General features: G+C 45.1%; 1 protein-coding gene across 11 annotated transcripts in view; it reads right to left on the bottom strand.

Annotated features, from left to right (window-relative positions):
• Positions 1–15920, bottom strand: part of LOC123029740 (ankyrin repeat and KH domain-containing protein 1-like) — an 84458-nt gene that overhangs the window by 32224 nt on the left and 36314 nt on the right. For 8 of the 11 annotated variants that reach the window (XM_044443006.1, XM_044443004.1, XM_044443007.1 and 5 more), the window contains exons 8-14: positions 14497–14734; positions 12579–12770; positions 11985–12094; positions 11353–11440; positions 10676–10803; positions 10388–10531; positions 8153–8255 (exon numbers count right to left, since the gene is read on the bottom strand). In XM_044443006.1, coding sequence (XP_044298941.1) covers positions 8153–8255; positions 10388–10531; positions 10676–10803; positions 11353–11440; positions 11985–12094; positions 12579–12770; positions 14497–14734 — 1003 coding nt within the window. Of the gene's footprint in view, positions 1–8152; positions 8268–10387; positions 10532–10675; positions 10804–11352; positions 11441–11984; positions 12095–12578; positions 12771–14496; positions 14735–15920 lie in introns of all 11 variants that reach the window. The other 3 variants (XM_044443012.1, XM_044443014.1, XM_044443013.1) reach the window with 1 other exon arrangement.

The raw sequence follows: 15920 nt of genomic DNA, 5'->3' as shown, positions 1-15920 counted from the left end.
AAAACTCTCCTCAAGATTTCCTAATTCTTTCCCTCTTTTTTCTCACTGCCAACAGGACCTTGCAGAATGTAGAAAGATGAGCTGGAGTATGGAAGTCTATCTACAACCGCAACTTCTGTATCTATTACTGATACTTCTACTGGCTAAACTACTATTATAGTCAAAAGGTTTACCTCCTACCACATCCTAGTTCTGCTTTCAGGTGTATACACTTTACGCCTAAGTCTTAAAAAAAAAGACAGCACAAAAATGCCCATTTATAAAGTAGAAAGCTAGAAAACTCCAGACAACTGCCCCACAGTTGCTGCCTATCGCAGAAAAAGTCTTAATTCTCTTGCCTCGACTCCTACGGCTCCCCCTTCATGCGTTAAGTCTCTTAAACCACACACTCACCCTTTTCCTACAAACCCTGGCAGAAGGGCAAGGCTGGAACATTCTTTACACAAGGTTTTTTCCTACAGGCCATGTCCCAAAAAGCACGCTTCTTCCACGGCATGACTGACTAGGGTGGGCGCTCATGCGACACAACGCTGCTCTGCCAGTAGCCTACACAGTGTGGGCTGCCTGCGGAGGCCGAGGGATAATCGACCTCGCGGCGGCTCGCTCCCCTTGCCCCCCTTCCCCTTTGGGCCTCCAGCCGGCACCCAGGATCCCGCGAGGCCTCCCTGGTGTCTCCCCCACACCTACTCACATGGCTACTCCTTCAGATTTGCTGGGGGCAGGGAGGGGGAATGATTGTCAGAGCCTCAAAAGTATGCAATTGGGGCTGTTGGTTTTGTTGCTGCTTTTTTTTTTTTTAATCAAGGAAATTTGCACAAATGTACTAGAATTTTAAAAATAATTATTTTTGTCCGGCTTTCACAAGCGTGCTGTTATGGCTATCCAATGTGTTCGGTCTTGCCTTGTCAATTGCCTTGTATGTTTTGGCTACCAGAAGAAGCTGAGAAGCAGAGTGAGTAACATATGTGGAAAATGACGGCGAGACACTGTGCGCACGCCACTTCGCCTGCACTGGCCGGGGTTCTTGCCAATCCAAAGCCACTGTAAGGCAGAGGGCAGGCAACAAAAGCTCACCCACCAAAGAAGCGTACGTGGGGGAATACCTTCCATGTGGCAATGTGATCCTGGCCTTTTTTAGTGCTGACCTGGTCCTTCTCAGTGCCCTCCACCTTCTTAACACTTCCCCAAGTCTCCAGCTATGCCAGACAAGGTAGTTATTACTTTCCTGTTTGTACACTATCTTTTTTCCACCTTGAGCAGTTATCTCCTGAGTTTCATTACCTGAAACTACCCCAAAATACTGAGAGCTTGACTCAAGTTGAAGGTTCAAATATCCTAAGCAGAAGAAAGCGACCTTATGCTGCCTGAAGAAAATGAGGAGGGTGCTCTTGACAGGGCTAGGGAACTGTGGAGAGGCATCAGAGAGGAAAGCATTTCCGGCTGGAGCTGTTTAAGGCTTTGAATTAGCTCCGGTTGCAGCTAGACACCCGTATGGAGAGCGGAGCCCTAGCATAAACATATTCAACAATCCCTCCCAGCCAGTTTTTGATAAGGTCTTCATGGAATGTTTCACATGTACTACAAGATGTAAGTACCGATTTCAAGGCGCAAATCTGGACAAAAAGGAAGGGATTTCTTAGAGGTGGAGCTGACAAAAGCACTTCATGTTACCATCGCATGAATAAATGTGGGAGTACTCCAGGGTGGCACATCTGAGCAACCTGGACAGCACTAGCAGTTGGCCAAGTCCCTGGTCTTTGGAGGAAGTAAGAGAGCCTGCTGACCATCAATACTGCAATTTGACCGTTTGGCATCTAATCAGCAACTAAAATCCAATACAAAGAGACAGGGACAGACAGAAAGGAGACACAGAGAGACACTGGAGGTCAGCACCCCACTGTTTGGCGCCAAACTGCAAATGGCCAATATACATGTTGACATGAGACTGCCTGGGGTGACTAAACCCTCTAAAAGAAGCAGTTCCCACAGGTCACAACTTTGGCAATCGGGCTCAAGAGGTTCTACATGAACGAGACTCAAGGAAACTTACGGCAAAGGCATAATGGTTACACGTGTCAGAAAATTTATGGCAGTTTATTGCCATAAACTGAGTGCCATTCTCACAAGATGTGCCTACAGCTGACCACCTCAGGCAGCCAAAGGGAAAGGCCTGGGCTGATCTACACAGAGAACCAGCATGGTGTAGTGGGTGCAGGTGATCCAGGCTCGAGTTGCCACTCAGACACGGGGCCAACCAAGTGCCTTCGGGTCAGTCAGACTCTCAGCCCAGCCTATACCACAGGGTTGTCATAAGATGGTGGAGGAGAATGATGCAAGCCGCTTTTGAGCTCCATGGAAGAAAAAAAAGGTGGGATATAAATCTAATAAATAAATAATCTGTGCATCCGCATGGAAGTCAGTAGTACATCATGCACTGTGTTTAATCTCTGGGTTATATGAGTCCAGGCTTATCACTCCTAAAAAAATAAATAAAATCAGAACATATTCAAGGGGAAGTCTATGGAAGTCCTCACATGGAGAGCATTTGAAACCCAGAGCCCCAGGCTTTGGGACCTCTATGCTGCATGGGTTCACACGCAAGAAAGTCCAAAATTCAGCACTGATGGCAGAGCAGCTGGGCCATGGGGCCTATTTAATATTAATAATGATGATGATTATAATAATAAAAACAAGCCAAAGTCCAGAAGAATGCACAGTCTATCAAAAATACTACAGTAATCATCACAGTTCCTTATAATGAAGTCCAGGAGATTATCATCCTGTTTGTCATAGTTCTTGTGCAGAGTGAGGCTTCAACCTGAGTGACCCTTCTCCCCACCCCACCTGTTCCATCAAGTTCCCAAAAGAGCAAACTGCTCTCATGCCTGAAAAGGTCCACACTATGGTCGAACTGGGGTAGATACCTGACCCCTGCCTGCTTTTCCTGCGAATCCTGACAGAGCTTCAATTGCACCAGCCTTGGTTCCCGGTCCAAACCCTGCCAGACCACTTCTGATCACATTCTAACCAAAACTGATAGTTCCAGGGGAAGACTGGGGGTCGGCCCTGGCAGCCACCGTGCTGCAGCTGACAAGCATGTGCACACAACAACCATCTGGGCATGTCACAATAACGCAGAGACCCTCCCAAGTGGCCAACAGACAGCTGAAGCTATGTCAACAATTCTATGATTACTATAAGTCTAGCAGAAAAAGACCCTGCGATATTTTATTAGCTCTACAATAACTCTTATCAGACAGAACAGTAGCAAAAGTATGCTCAGTAAAATATAATCAGAATGGCAGAAGTCTAAAAATGAAAATCAGTATACTAACAACCCCCCAAAATATTGAAGACAAGTCAGAAATTGGTTGGGCTTCTGTTTCTACAATGCTGACATTCAGCTATCATTTGGGATAGCCCAGTGATGGCCAGACTAAAGCAACCAGACACATAGGCATACGGGTACAGTAATCATCTTGATCTGGAAGCTTACAGAGGAGTCTGCATCATTTCTCTAAACTATTCTATTTATTACTTCAACATGCAAGTCAGCAAACTGCAGTCCATGTGATACCAACAGTCTGTTGCTGGTGAAGTACCACTTAGTAGTACCAGACTTTCAAGTTACAGACTCTAGACAGCCGTTCCTCATCACTTGTTTATGGAATCTATGGAAGCGCGAGAGAGAGAATGCAAACTGTCTTTATCTCGAGCTACTTTCCTAAATGAAAATGTATTCCTACCACCGACAGCTCCTCTCCTCTCTTATTCCAAACCACCTCCCCAACTCCGTATTTTCTATCTCAGGAGTGGGGAGAATTTTTTACCCAAGGGTCACATCATTATTAGTTTATGCCCACTCAGAAGTAAGCAGAAATGGATTATACAACCAATTCCTTCACCAGGTCCTTTATCTCCCTGTCCTGCTAGATAAAATTTCTTATTTCTCATGCAGAGCTGAGCAAAATTTTCATTTCCTATTAGTTGCTGGACGGAGGATTTTTTTTTTAACCTGGTGGGAAAGAGAATAGGACTTAGATAAGAAGCTGGCAGGCAAGATGGAGACACCTTTGTTGGTCAGAGGTTTCCCCTCCCTCCTCTATTCCATTTCCCTCTTACTAGGCAACATAACAAAACAACACACTGCCACCTGTAACGCCTAGTTTGGTGGAAAAAATGGCTTGGGCTTGTTTCTGAGGCTAACTTTGTTATAAAGTGGGTATCACCACCACTCCAGGCCATCCTCCTGTGGAATAGTCAAAGGCCCAACGCGGAGGCTTCCCCCAGGCTCTGAGATGAGGAGAGGCACTCTCCAGCCAATGGAAAGTGACCCACTGCTGGCACAGGACACGCTCAAGCATGGCAGCCCAACACTAGCAACATACATTGTACACAGAAATTAATAAAGAATTGTGCATCCCTCCTCATGTGTTCAGCTACCCACATCACGGACACACATCCCCAGAAGAGGTGACCAGTAAAATGTACCACAGCATCATGTTCAGCTCAACATTTCATTTTGGCATAAGACACTGACTTGATGTGCATGAATATAAATATATGAAAATAACCCATGAGTTGTTCTATGGTTATCTTAGGGTTGTTTAACTATCAAATAATCCATGATGCCTGGGTTCATACAGCATGCACTTGTATATTCTAAATGGCAGCTGGTATGCATCTTGGAGCCCTGTAGGCTAATTAAACCATGACTAAGTGTGGTTTACTGTGACATGCAAACCAGTCCATTGTCAAGTACACTGCACCCCACCCCAAATCAAGCCCCCATTCCACCAGGGCAGTCTCCCGTGTTAGCTGCATCTGGTCTGACTCTCGATCTGGGCACAAAACACTGCCAAGCACAGCCCTGTCAGACCAATAATAGCCAGCACATTTCAAAACTGGGACTTTTCACTCCAAACCTCAAATCAGTTACCCCACCTCTAGGGCAGTCACAGGTAGCAAAGATTCTTGTCTGGTTCAGAGTTTGTCTTGGGCACAAGATGGTGAAAAGCACTTAGGTGGTTCAAAGCAAACTGCAAGTTTGCTGTTCTATTCAGGTAAGATATTATTGGCATGGGAACAGATCGGACAGTGCCTTGTGCCCAAACAAACAACATCTTTGCTTTTTTCTCCATTTGTTTTCAAAAGATCAAAGAGTTCTCCACTTGGATGCAGCTTCTTCCTAGAAGTCTCCATGTAGGATCCATATAGGCTGAGATGTTTATGTGTTCCCAATACATTTAATATCTGGAACCACTACATTCCTGTACTGCTTCTATTTTGATATGCTCCCTAGTAACTGCCAGCACTACAAACTGCGTATATTTTGTATGCAATGTAATAAGGACCTTCTTGATCTTTCCATACCCCACACAACGTAATTTTGAAATAACTTATGTAGTCCCTCCCAAGAATTCTTCTTACATGGCTAGTCTGAATAAGTGATGCACGCACCAGAATGTTCTTTAAGGTGCACATACAAGAACAGAAAATCATATTATCTCAAGGTTTCTGCTGGGCCCATGGGGCACGTTTGGGATTTGGGGGGCGGGGGGGGGGAATCCTTGGGCCTGCTCAAACTGAGTGATGCAGGCTGGGGGCAGTCACAAAAATGCTGGAAGGGACCCTTTGCCTGCACCTGTGTGAATGTGCATGTGGAATGAATACACATTCTGCCCGTGCGCTACCATCTCCGGATCTTTCCTCTGCGGCTCTTTTCTCTTTGGGTTGTCCTCTCTCTCACTGTCCTCTCATGCCAGCCCTCCCTTTCTCCCTCTTTTGCTGCTCTTGGCTACAGGGAGAGAAATGGGTGGGACGGGTGCTATTCTGAAGACCCGAGGAAGGAAAAAAACAGGTCTTCTTGGCCACTTTGCTTCTATGAGGCAAATTTATCAGCCTTTTGCCCCTTCAGGCCCTCCAGTCACTGGAGTAGCTGCAGCCTCAGCGAGCTCCATGAGTGTGAGCAGCAAAAGGACACAGCACACAAAAAAGGGAGTTAAATCCTCACGATGTGAAACGCTTGTGTCAACCCTCTCATGCTGAAAGGGTTGCAACTAGATGACTTCTGTCTTTACAAATGGTTATGTGCATCATGTACTATTCCAATAGATTTAAAAAATTATCTATAATGGCCTCTGGAAAATGCTAAATCAAAAACATATGAATGGAGCATGCCATTAAAGATTAGCACTTACATGTGATTTATTAATGTTTATTTGATTTATATCCCACCCTTTTCTTTTTAAAGAACTTGAAGTGGCTTACATCATTCTCCTCCCCTGCTCTCAGTCTTATCCCCACAACAACACCCCTGTGACGTAGGCTGGGCTGAGAGTCTGCAACTGGCCCAAAGCCATCCACCTGGCTCCATGCCTGAGCAGGGACTAGAACCCGGGTTGCCTGAGTGCCAGACCCTCACTGTTTAAAAAAGGGTTGTTTAAAAATGTGCCCCTCTAAGCAACTTCAGAGACTAGAAACTCACGCTAACAGCTGTACTGCCTGTGAACTGCCTGTTTGAAGTCTTAAATCGCCCCCGGATAGATTATACCAGCCCCACAAGGCAACTCATGCTGGGACTCGAAATGCAAGCCTCTGTGGCATGGCATGGCCCCTTGACCCGTGGAGAATTATGTACCTAAGTAAGCAAGGGAAGGAAGCTGATTTTAATATACTTAAGAGCAATGACAAGCAAAGTCCCATGGCAAATGTCTCCAGGTAAGCAGTGAGTGAAGACTGTACTGTGCTAAAGGAAAGGGACATCTTTAATCGATCAAGATAGCAGTTGAGAGTGAACTGAACCAGGAACTCCCTGGCTCAGATCTCACTTTAAACCACAATCAGCCTTCCATCTTTATTCTCTCAAATCTGCAATATCGGAATGATGTTCTAGCACTGCATGTTGCAATTCTGTATGAGTACAGGGTAAATGCAAACCATGGCAGGCGCACCCTTTAGCCTTGAATGTCTGTTTTTATTTTTTTTTTTAAAGAAAAAAAGTAGGTTTCAAATCTACTAAAAGTGGATTAGAAATTGCTGAAACCAAAGGCAGGACATGACCTCCTTGTCCCTCCCAATACTAACAAAACCAGAATAAATCATGCAAAACTAATTGGATTAAATAAGGTAAATTACTGGAATATGCTCACTTTGCATACTTGGTACACATAATGGGACTGAGCTTTGCCATTAAAAGAATTGTAATTGTCTGATTGCATTTTTTTTTCAGAGTGCACAAATAATGCTGGCCTACCTTAAGCATACTGTCACAGTAGGTAAAGCATTTTGAGCATGCTGACCTTCTGCTTTATTGACTGCCTGGAACCAACCAACCAAATTAAGTATATGAAATGCAGGGGGGTGTCAATGCTTTGCCTGGCAGAAAACATGCTTGGCTTGACAGGTCACGGGTTTTACAAGCCATTTTTCTGTAACAGGTACCATGAGATAGTCTGGACACTTATACTTTGGCAAAATGTCCATCATCTTATTACTTGCCTCCATTTATATCAGTGATAAAGTATATTATGCAAATTGCACACGGGCGCTATAGGTATACTTAAGCAGTCTCCGATCTTTGAATTTAAGAAGCCATGCCAATTTTTGTTACCACTGATCATGAACCTCTGCCCCTGCAATTTTTGCTGCAAGTTTAAGAATCATTTTTTTATGGTTACAGGCCAGTTCCACTGGAGGTAGTGAAATAGAATTGTTGATCTTGTGAAATATTCACTGCTAAAGAAATTCTAAAGGTCATGGATCAAGCTAGCGGTGGGCGAAACAGCCTAAGAGATACAGGGTGAGGGCTAGAGGTGCCTATTCAAAGCCTGAAGACCTCATAGGCAAGGACAATTCCGGGCGTGAAACCTAAACCAGCCACTTCAGTTCCTGCCATGGTGTTTCCAAACTCTTTTAGCCTGATGGCTTAAGTCAAAGAGACCTGCATTATGCAATATTAAATCCCCCGTTCTTCTCATGCCCGAAACACACAACTACTGCTGTGCTGTTTTAAACTGCTGTTAAAATGTTGTTTCCTATGTTGTGAGCCGCCCAGAGAACCTGTGGCTAATGGGGAGGCGTGCGAGCCAACTAAATAAATAAACCTGCAGGGCTAACACACCGTACTATTTAAAAATGGCTGCATACTAACCTTTTGGCAGACTCAGAAGCGCAGAGGTGTTTTCTTGAGGAGCTCTGTCGGGTTCCTGGGGAGGTACAACCATGGCAAGTGCATGCATTGGTACACGTGGAACCTGCAAAATCAACTCAAGAGGAAAAACTAATGTCAGTGGTGATCTGCAAGTGGCCTGCAGCAAAGATTTATTTCAGGGGTGTGACATCTGAGGACTTCCATATGTTATGGGCCTCCAGCTCCCATTATTCCTAGTCATGCTGCTTTGGGCTGGCAGGTGTTGGAATCCATCCATACCTGCAGGCTTCTACCTCTGAAATAAATCTTCCACAGCTTTTAGAATGAGATGGAACTTCTTTCCACCATTTTTAAAAAATGAGTTAAGCATTTTAAGAGAGTCCCTACCCACTGCCAAACCATTATTCAGTGGCTGGAACCATAGGGGCCTGACCACTACAGCTGCTTCCAACCAGCAGAATAATATTGCATGGGAGAAGTCACTTCAGTCTAGGATCTCCTCTGTGCAACCTCTTATACAAGGCAAGTTTATGGCCAGGTAGCAATTCAAGTATTTTCTTTTTACTCACTGACAGGGTTTGTGTGACACAACAAGCCATTGTGGGTAATTGCATCTACATCTCTCCCTGCCAAAACTACCAGGTTTACCCTTCCTAAATCCCTGTTTTAAATGGAGGCCTTGCCTTTGGCAGCTGTCAGAAGTGTTAGTGGAGTCTCAGTAAAGGTTAGAAATGCTTGAACCTATGGGAGATCACTAAAAACCCTGAGGGTCTCACTAATAAAGTGGGGAAAAGTCTCAATTCCCTCTTCATGAACAAAGACCCTTCACAGTTTTGCTCTCACGGCTCATCTTTTGACAGCTGCCAAGAGCAGGCAAAGTAAGAATAAAAGGTATTTGCATTTCCTCTTAGTCAAGGTTCATGGGTGATGCCTGCTACCCTTTGACAGTCGACACCTCTCAGGATATTTTCCAGAAGAGGCTTCCAATTTCAGATCCCCATACTTGTGCAAGATTGACTAAAATGAACAAAAAGAGAATAATGAAAATACGCGCACAAATTTCTTGCTCATAAAAGGGGGTGAACCAGCAACCTGCCCTTTAAAGCGCCACTGGACGCTTTGTAGGGGCTGTCACCTCTGATAACATGAAAGGCAACCATGAAGAGGAAAAAAAGCTGCAGCCAGCTCAAAGGGGCTCATGATCACAGTAGGGAGACAAGATACGGCAGCTCCAAGCACCAAGTCCCCTTGGGCACCAGGTGGGAGACCAGGGAAAGGAGTTGGAGGAACAGCCTTTGGTGAGCCTAACTGACTGTCAGGTGCCCTGTGGGTTGTTCCGATTACAACCCACACTATGGAACTCACTTGCAGGTTGGGTTGCCGTGTTGTGCAAGCTCGCCCACTGCTTATTATGCCATCATACAGAGCCAATGCGTTGCAAAGTTTTCAATTAGCTCTTGCAAAAGAGTTCACAAAACAGCACCAAGGTATTTGTCCTCACGCTAATGGTTATTTAGCTGCATACCACTATTTTTAAAGAAAGGAATGCTTCTGGCCAAGCGGATACTGGGCATCACAACCCTGATTACACTGGGGGCAAGAGCTAGCCAAAGGATTTTCAAATCAACTGATGCCAAAGGAGATGATGCATTCAACTTTCATTGAAACCTATGTGTCTCGGAAGTTTTAACTTTGGCCAAGCCATATCCATCATGTGCAAATTTAAGTATCTTGCACCTGGTAGTCTTAGAGCACGATCTGATATTTAAAGACTGAGCAGTTATAACTACAGTCAGAATGACAGTGCCTGGGCTGATTTATTCAACAGTAGAAGCTAATATAGTTAGACATGTTTTTCAAGAAATCTTGAGCTCAGAGTCTTTAGCTAGTCCCAGAGGCTAAAAAGTTTTGATTCGGTGTTTTCTGATCTCACTGTTTATCCCTCTTTTAGAACTATACCGGCTCCCAAATAATGTTTAACTAAAGGTACAATTATAATCGGCAATATGCAGGGGTATGTGTGGAAGCTCTGGTCCCTGGCCCCTTACAACAGCTGAGTTTCTACATTCTTCTATCCAGACAGAGGCAGCAGAAAAAGCTACAGTTATATTTTAACAAAACAGCCATTAGCAAAATGTATTCAACTGAGCTATTTTATTCAAATCATGCTATTCTCAAACTTGCAATAGTGAGAATTTATTTTCCAATGCTATAGTTAAAAGCTTTACAACTTACCTGAGACTGATCCTGAGATGGTGGTGTGAGTTGGGACATGTCTGCAGATGGAACTGACAAAATATTGTTTGGGTAATCCAATAAATAAGAAACGACATTCGTGTGACCACCCTTTGCAGCTTCAATTAGCATAGTTGAGCCATCCTAGAAAACAAATGACATGACCTGTAGTCTGCAGATCGTACAAACCCATTTCCTACAAAGTCAGCTCTGCATTTAGGGAGCTTGTGCGACCATCACTTCAGGCCATTAACAAAAAGTACGTACAACTGAACCCCCAGTGAGTACCTTAAGACGATGAGTGGGGTCCGCACCATGAGCCAGGAGCAGCTCAACAACAGCAAGATGGCCGCCGGCACATGCCAGCGACACCACTGTGTGGTCATTATTAGCTGTAGCCCGGTTAACATTGGCACCTAGAGCAAAAAGGCATCGTGATGAGCAATTCCAGGAAAGAAAGTTAGCATAGAGAAGGCTTTCCGAATCCTTTCATTTAACGACGCATGGCAACACGGGATCAGAGGAACTGGAAAGCATTCCATTTCTTCTCACAATTTTTAAAGACTGTTTCACAGGAAAAACTTTCTTAAAAAATGAGAACTGCAATACCTTAGTGGGCAACTTGCAGCCCCCCAGACATTCCTGGGCTGCAGCCCTCTCATTATCTCTCACCATGAGGTACGACAGCTACAGCTGATGGAAGTTCTAGTCCTCGGAAGGACTGTAACTTGTCTACTCCCACTCAGAGGACTACTGAGAAAGTGTGTATGAAGTAGCTTTTAGCTCAATGGAAAATAGTAAAGCATAATGAAATACTGTTTTTATAAAATGGCAAACTCATCCCAAATATTCACCAAAGACAGAACTGAGTGCAATGCCTGCTGTAATGCAATGCATCCGTTACACAAAATATTCTGGGCAGGCTTTTATTTAGCAGTCCTTCAGCTGATGAGACAACTACCAACCTTTGCTAATAAGAAACTGTACAGTGCATAGATGGCCCGCTCTTGCCGCCTTCATCAGTGGCGTCCTTCCACCTTCAGATTCATGTTCCTGTTTTGGAAACATCACACAGTGTAACATGCGTTGGAAGAAAAGTAAATATACTGGTAGCTAAATCTGACTCCAAAGGTGAGGAAGACAGGACTTCATGAGTCCCACCTTGACCTCGGACACATCCTGTGCTCAAGACATGGCAGGTGTTTTTCCAGAGAAGCCAACCCTACTCCAAATGGATCAGGCAGTAGCAGTGGCTGCTGCTTCGGCTACTGCAGAAAGCCTCCTTCCAAGGCTTTCGAAACAGGAGTCCATCCCACCCGAGGAGGATTCTTGCCCAGATGTGCATGGAAGAACCCCAACAGCTGTCATTACCAAGTGCTGAGATACTGTGATGCAAATGAAGATGCAGGTACTTACATCCAGATTTGCACTGCTGATGCATTTCGCACCGATTCTGCCAGGTTACTATATAATTTGCTCTGCACTGAGTTTTCCTGCACTCTCTGACACATACCTTGTGCATTTACAGGGCAAGTGAAAAGCTCTCAATCACTTAGCAATATGCAAAAGATACAGGCAAGATACATTTAAGTCTTACTAGATCTGCACCAGCTTGAAGCAGAACATCTGCAACGTCCGTGTGTCCATTTTCACAGGCGTAGGTCAAGGCAGTATCCCCCGTTGCCGTTGTGGCGTGCACATTGGCTCCTGTGGAACGGCACGCAATGAGACGTGCAAATGACGCATCCAGAAACAGTCAGCCTGGTATCGCTAGAAAAACATTTCGTTTCCCAAACGGCAGCATGGTTCAGAGGACAAATTAACCTGGAATACCTGAACTGGAAGCGCCATTAAAAAAAAACCCGGTCAGGCTAAAAAACATACTTTAGGCTGGTACTCAGAGAGACCATTCACCTGCATGTGAAAGGGCTCCTGCAACTCTCCACAATTTCAGAAGCTCTGCCATTTAGTGCAAGGGCTCCAGTTCCAACCTAGGACATTAATGCTAAACTTCACAAATACCACGAGGTTGTGTTTCTGGCTTCAAAAATACAAAGAAAGTTGCCAACCATTTATTTAAGCGCAGCACCTTAGGCCTTCAGGCGAGAAGTCTGAGCAGCGCCAAAAGCCCTCGGTAAGCCTTCTGCAATGCTTTCAGTAGCTGCAAACTACTAGCCACAAAGAAACGTACCTGCGGCTAGTAAGTATTTCACCAGCTCTAAGTGTCCCTCCTGTGCTGCCTCCATCAAAGGTGTAGAACAACCGAGTTCTATGTCAGCTCCTGCCTTAATGAGGAAGTCAGCAACTTCTGAAAACCCTCCACAGCATGCCAGGGTTAGCGCTGTCTCCTGTGTCTCTTCTGTCTGTGCATTTATATTAGCACCTATGGAACAAAACACAATTAGATAATTAATAAAGCTACTAGCATCCTTATTTGGCTGCCAGGGTGTGTATTCCATTTGCTAGAGAAGGACAGAAGCTTTTGGCTTCTTTATAAACAGGCTTCAGGGAAGGTGCGACATAAAAATTTTCTAATCTTAAAAGTATTATCTTGAGCCTAACTACCAACTGCCATGCACCTTGTCTGCCATAAGGAAGACACTCCCATTCACTCTAAACTTAGCCGAGCAGAGAGGCATCTCCTGGAAATCTCCCTTCTCCAGCTGCATTTGACTCTCCGTGAGGCTAACCAGTAAAGTGGTGCTGTTTTCGTGGTTCATGTGCCAGTTACCACCCATTATGGAAAAGGGGAGGAATGAGTGGGAGCGCAAGGGAAGGCAGGCAGAATCTCGCAACATACCAGCAGCAAGAGTGGGAACAACTGAGAGAAGGAACAGGATGCTGAAGATTCCTTCTAGCATGGTGCTACAGAGGTGTTGCGCACTGGGTCAACTACCCAGGAAAGTAGGAATCATGGGATTCGCCACTAGGCTTGCTCATAGGTGAGGAAAAGAATAGAACTGGGGCACCAATTAATTAGTGAATTTCGGGATGCCTCCATCACAGCAAACTTGGAAGCACTGCTTACAGGCTGGATGCGAGTGCCTGTTCCCTCCAGAATTGCCAAAAGTATTCAAATGCTGCAGGCCACGGGGACAGGGCAGGGCCCTCAGCCATGAGGTCTTCAGCACAGCTGGTGAAGGCCCCATCCTTCCCACTCCCTTCTTTCCCCTCGCCGTTTCCTTTCTGACAGAATGAAGTTCTTCTAAACCAAGAAATACATCCTGCAAAAGGAGGGAGTGCTTAAAATAAACACACATGGCTGGGTGGAGATGGGGCGGATTTCCAAATCACTTAGGTCTATTTTGATCCATCTGGACCATTTTAAATCATTTAGCAGAGCTAATAATTGGGCTGTTTCGCCCATAGCATTAAATCATAGTTTAGCATAACGAGAATACAACTAGTTTCCTGCTGGGCTTTCACACTTCCTGGCCACCCACTCTCAGCACAGCCGTGAGGGATTGAGTAGCTTCTGCTTCAGTTTTGGAGTTATCACAGCTTGTGGAGTTGCCTAAACCTGGACAGGCCAGGATTCATTTTACCAGGATTAGCTTATGAAGTCAGCTTGTATGTATGTATGTATGTATGTATGTATGTATGTATGTATGTATGTATTTATTTATTTATTTCTCGCTCGCTCGCTCCCCCCCCCCCGCCTTTTCCCTACAAAGGGCTCAAGGCAGTTTACATCATTCTCCTCCTCATCCCAACAATAGCCCTGTGAGGTAGGCTGGGCTGAGAGTCTGTGACTGGCCCAGAGTCACCCAGTTGGCTCCATGGCTGAGTGGGGACTAGAACCCAGATTGTCTGAGTCCCAGTCCCATGCTCTTCACCACTACACCACACTGGCCACAATCTGGGGTTTGAACAACTAATCTGAGGGGAAATTTTGACCTGCCCCTCACAGCGATGTCACAGAAGCAGTGAGAGAGAGCTTGAAAGCCTCTAGAAATCACAAGGAAGCAGAGTAGTCATTACACCGTAGCGTGGCTATCTCTAAGCACAGCAAGTAATGCCAGTGTAACAGATACCAGACTCAGCAGTACAAATGTTTTGCGAGAGTATTACTAAATCCACCAAAACCGCATATTTTAAAGTTGCGTTACCTTGCGCTAATAGCAGAGCCACCATCTCCTCATGGCCCTCCCGAGCAGCTTCCATCAATGGAGTATAGCCTTCGTCATTAACTTCCTCAAGATTTGCTCCCCTTTCTATCAGCAGAGCGGCCAGCTCAACATGCCCACCGCACGCAGCGAGGGTCAGCGGAGATTCGAACGAATCAGCAGGCATGTTCACTTGCGCGCCACTGTCCAGTAGGAGCCGAGCGACTTCCACATGCCCATCCTGTGATTTAAAAAGAAAACCAACCCTCTATTAACATGGTACAAATATTCCAGCAAGGAAACAATTGACTGATGAGAGAACAGTACAGATTAAATTGCAAACAAAATTCTCAACCCACTCCTCCAGATCAATACACAACTTCACAGATACGCAACTTCAAAGTCTTTCATGCACACTTAAGATTAATGTAGCCCACACAGAGAAAAACTAGTGAACATGTGGAAAAACAAGCAAAATAGAAGAGAGTTCCGAAACCAACCAGGAAAGGAAAAATAAATAGTTCCTGGATCCAAAATATGTTGCATTTATAGTTCTGCCACACTGAAAATCACTACTAAGGTTTTTTCTGTATGAACCAAATCCTGGTGTTATGGCTGCTTTGTAGGAGACTGGGCAAAAACCTTACAACTGGGAATGCACCTCCTTCTGACCACAAGGGCACCTGCACGGATTGGGGGGAGTCAAAGGAAATAGGTTGCTTTGTTAGCAAACTTCTCAATATGGGCAAACCTGAGATCCACCAGACATTTATACTGACAAGTTGCTTTTCCTGATGAATTCAGATCAAGCGGTTTAATTCAGTGTTCATCATTGTATGTTCTACCGCTTCTGGCCATCCCTCTATTGTTTCAGAGATTAGTTGAAGGAAGACTATAGACATGCATGCCATGAAGCACACTGGCGTGTTTTTCAATATTGTTCTGAGTTTTTGGAAGGTCTGATACTAATCAAGAGGAAGCTGCAGCTTTACAATGCAGGAAGTGGAGACAAATATCTATCCACTGTAATTTTACAGTTTTTCAGCAGTAAGGGCAGGTTGCTTACCTGTGTAGTCATCTGTGCATTCACACATTTGGGGCTTCATGTCTGCACAGAGCCTGTTGTCAGGAAGCTTTTATAGCTAAGTGTTCGACTGGGTGGGAGCCCCTCCCCTTCCTGTTCCAGCTTTGTCAGTGGAATGACCCTGCTTGTCAATGTAAAACATCATGTTGTGTTGTCCGTGGCTATCTGGACAAGCTGTTCACACAGGGACAACTGGAAGGCGATCAGGGCCTTGCGGACGGCTAGCATGGCCAAGAACTTGATGTGCCTACAGGGTTCCTGCTGGTGCCAAGTCTCTGGGATTTGCAGGTTGCTGCAGTGTGCTCCATGGCCTGACTGAGGCCACCTGGGGGGAAGAAGCTGG

The sequence above is a fragment of the Varanus komodoensis genome, unplaced genomic scaffold (assembly GCF_004798865.1).
Source record: "Varanus komodoensis strain SLA01 unplaced genomic scaffold, ASM479886v1 scaffold40, whole genome shotgun sequence".
NCBI classification, from domain to species: domain Eukaryota; kingdom Metazoa; phylum Chordata; class Lepidosauria; order Squamata; family Varanidae; genus Varanus; species Varanus komodoensis.
This window is presented reverse-complemented; position numbering and strand designations above follow the sequence as displayed.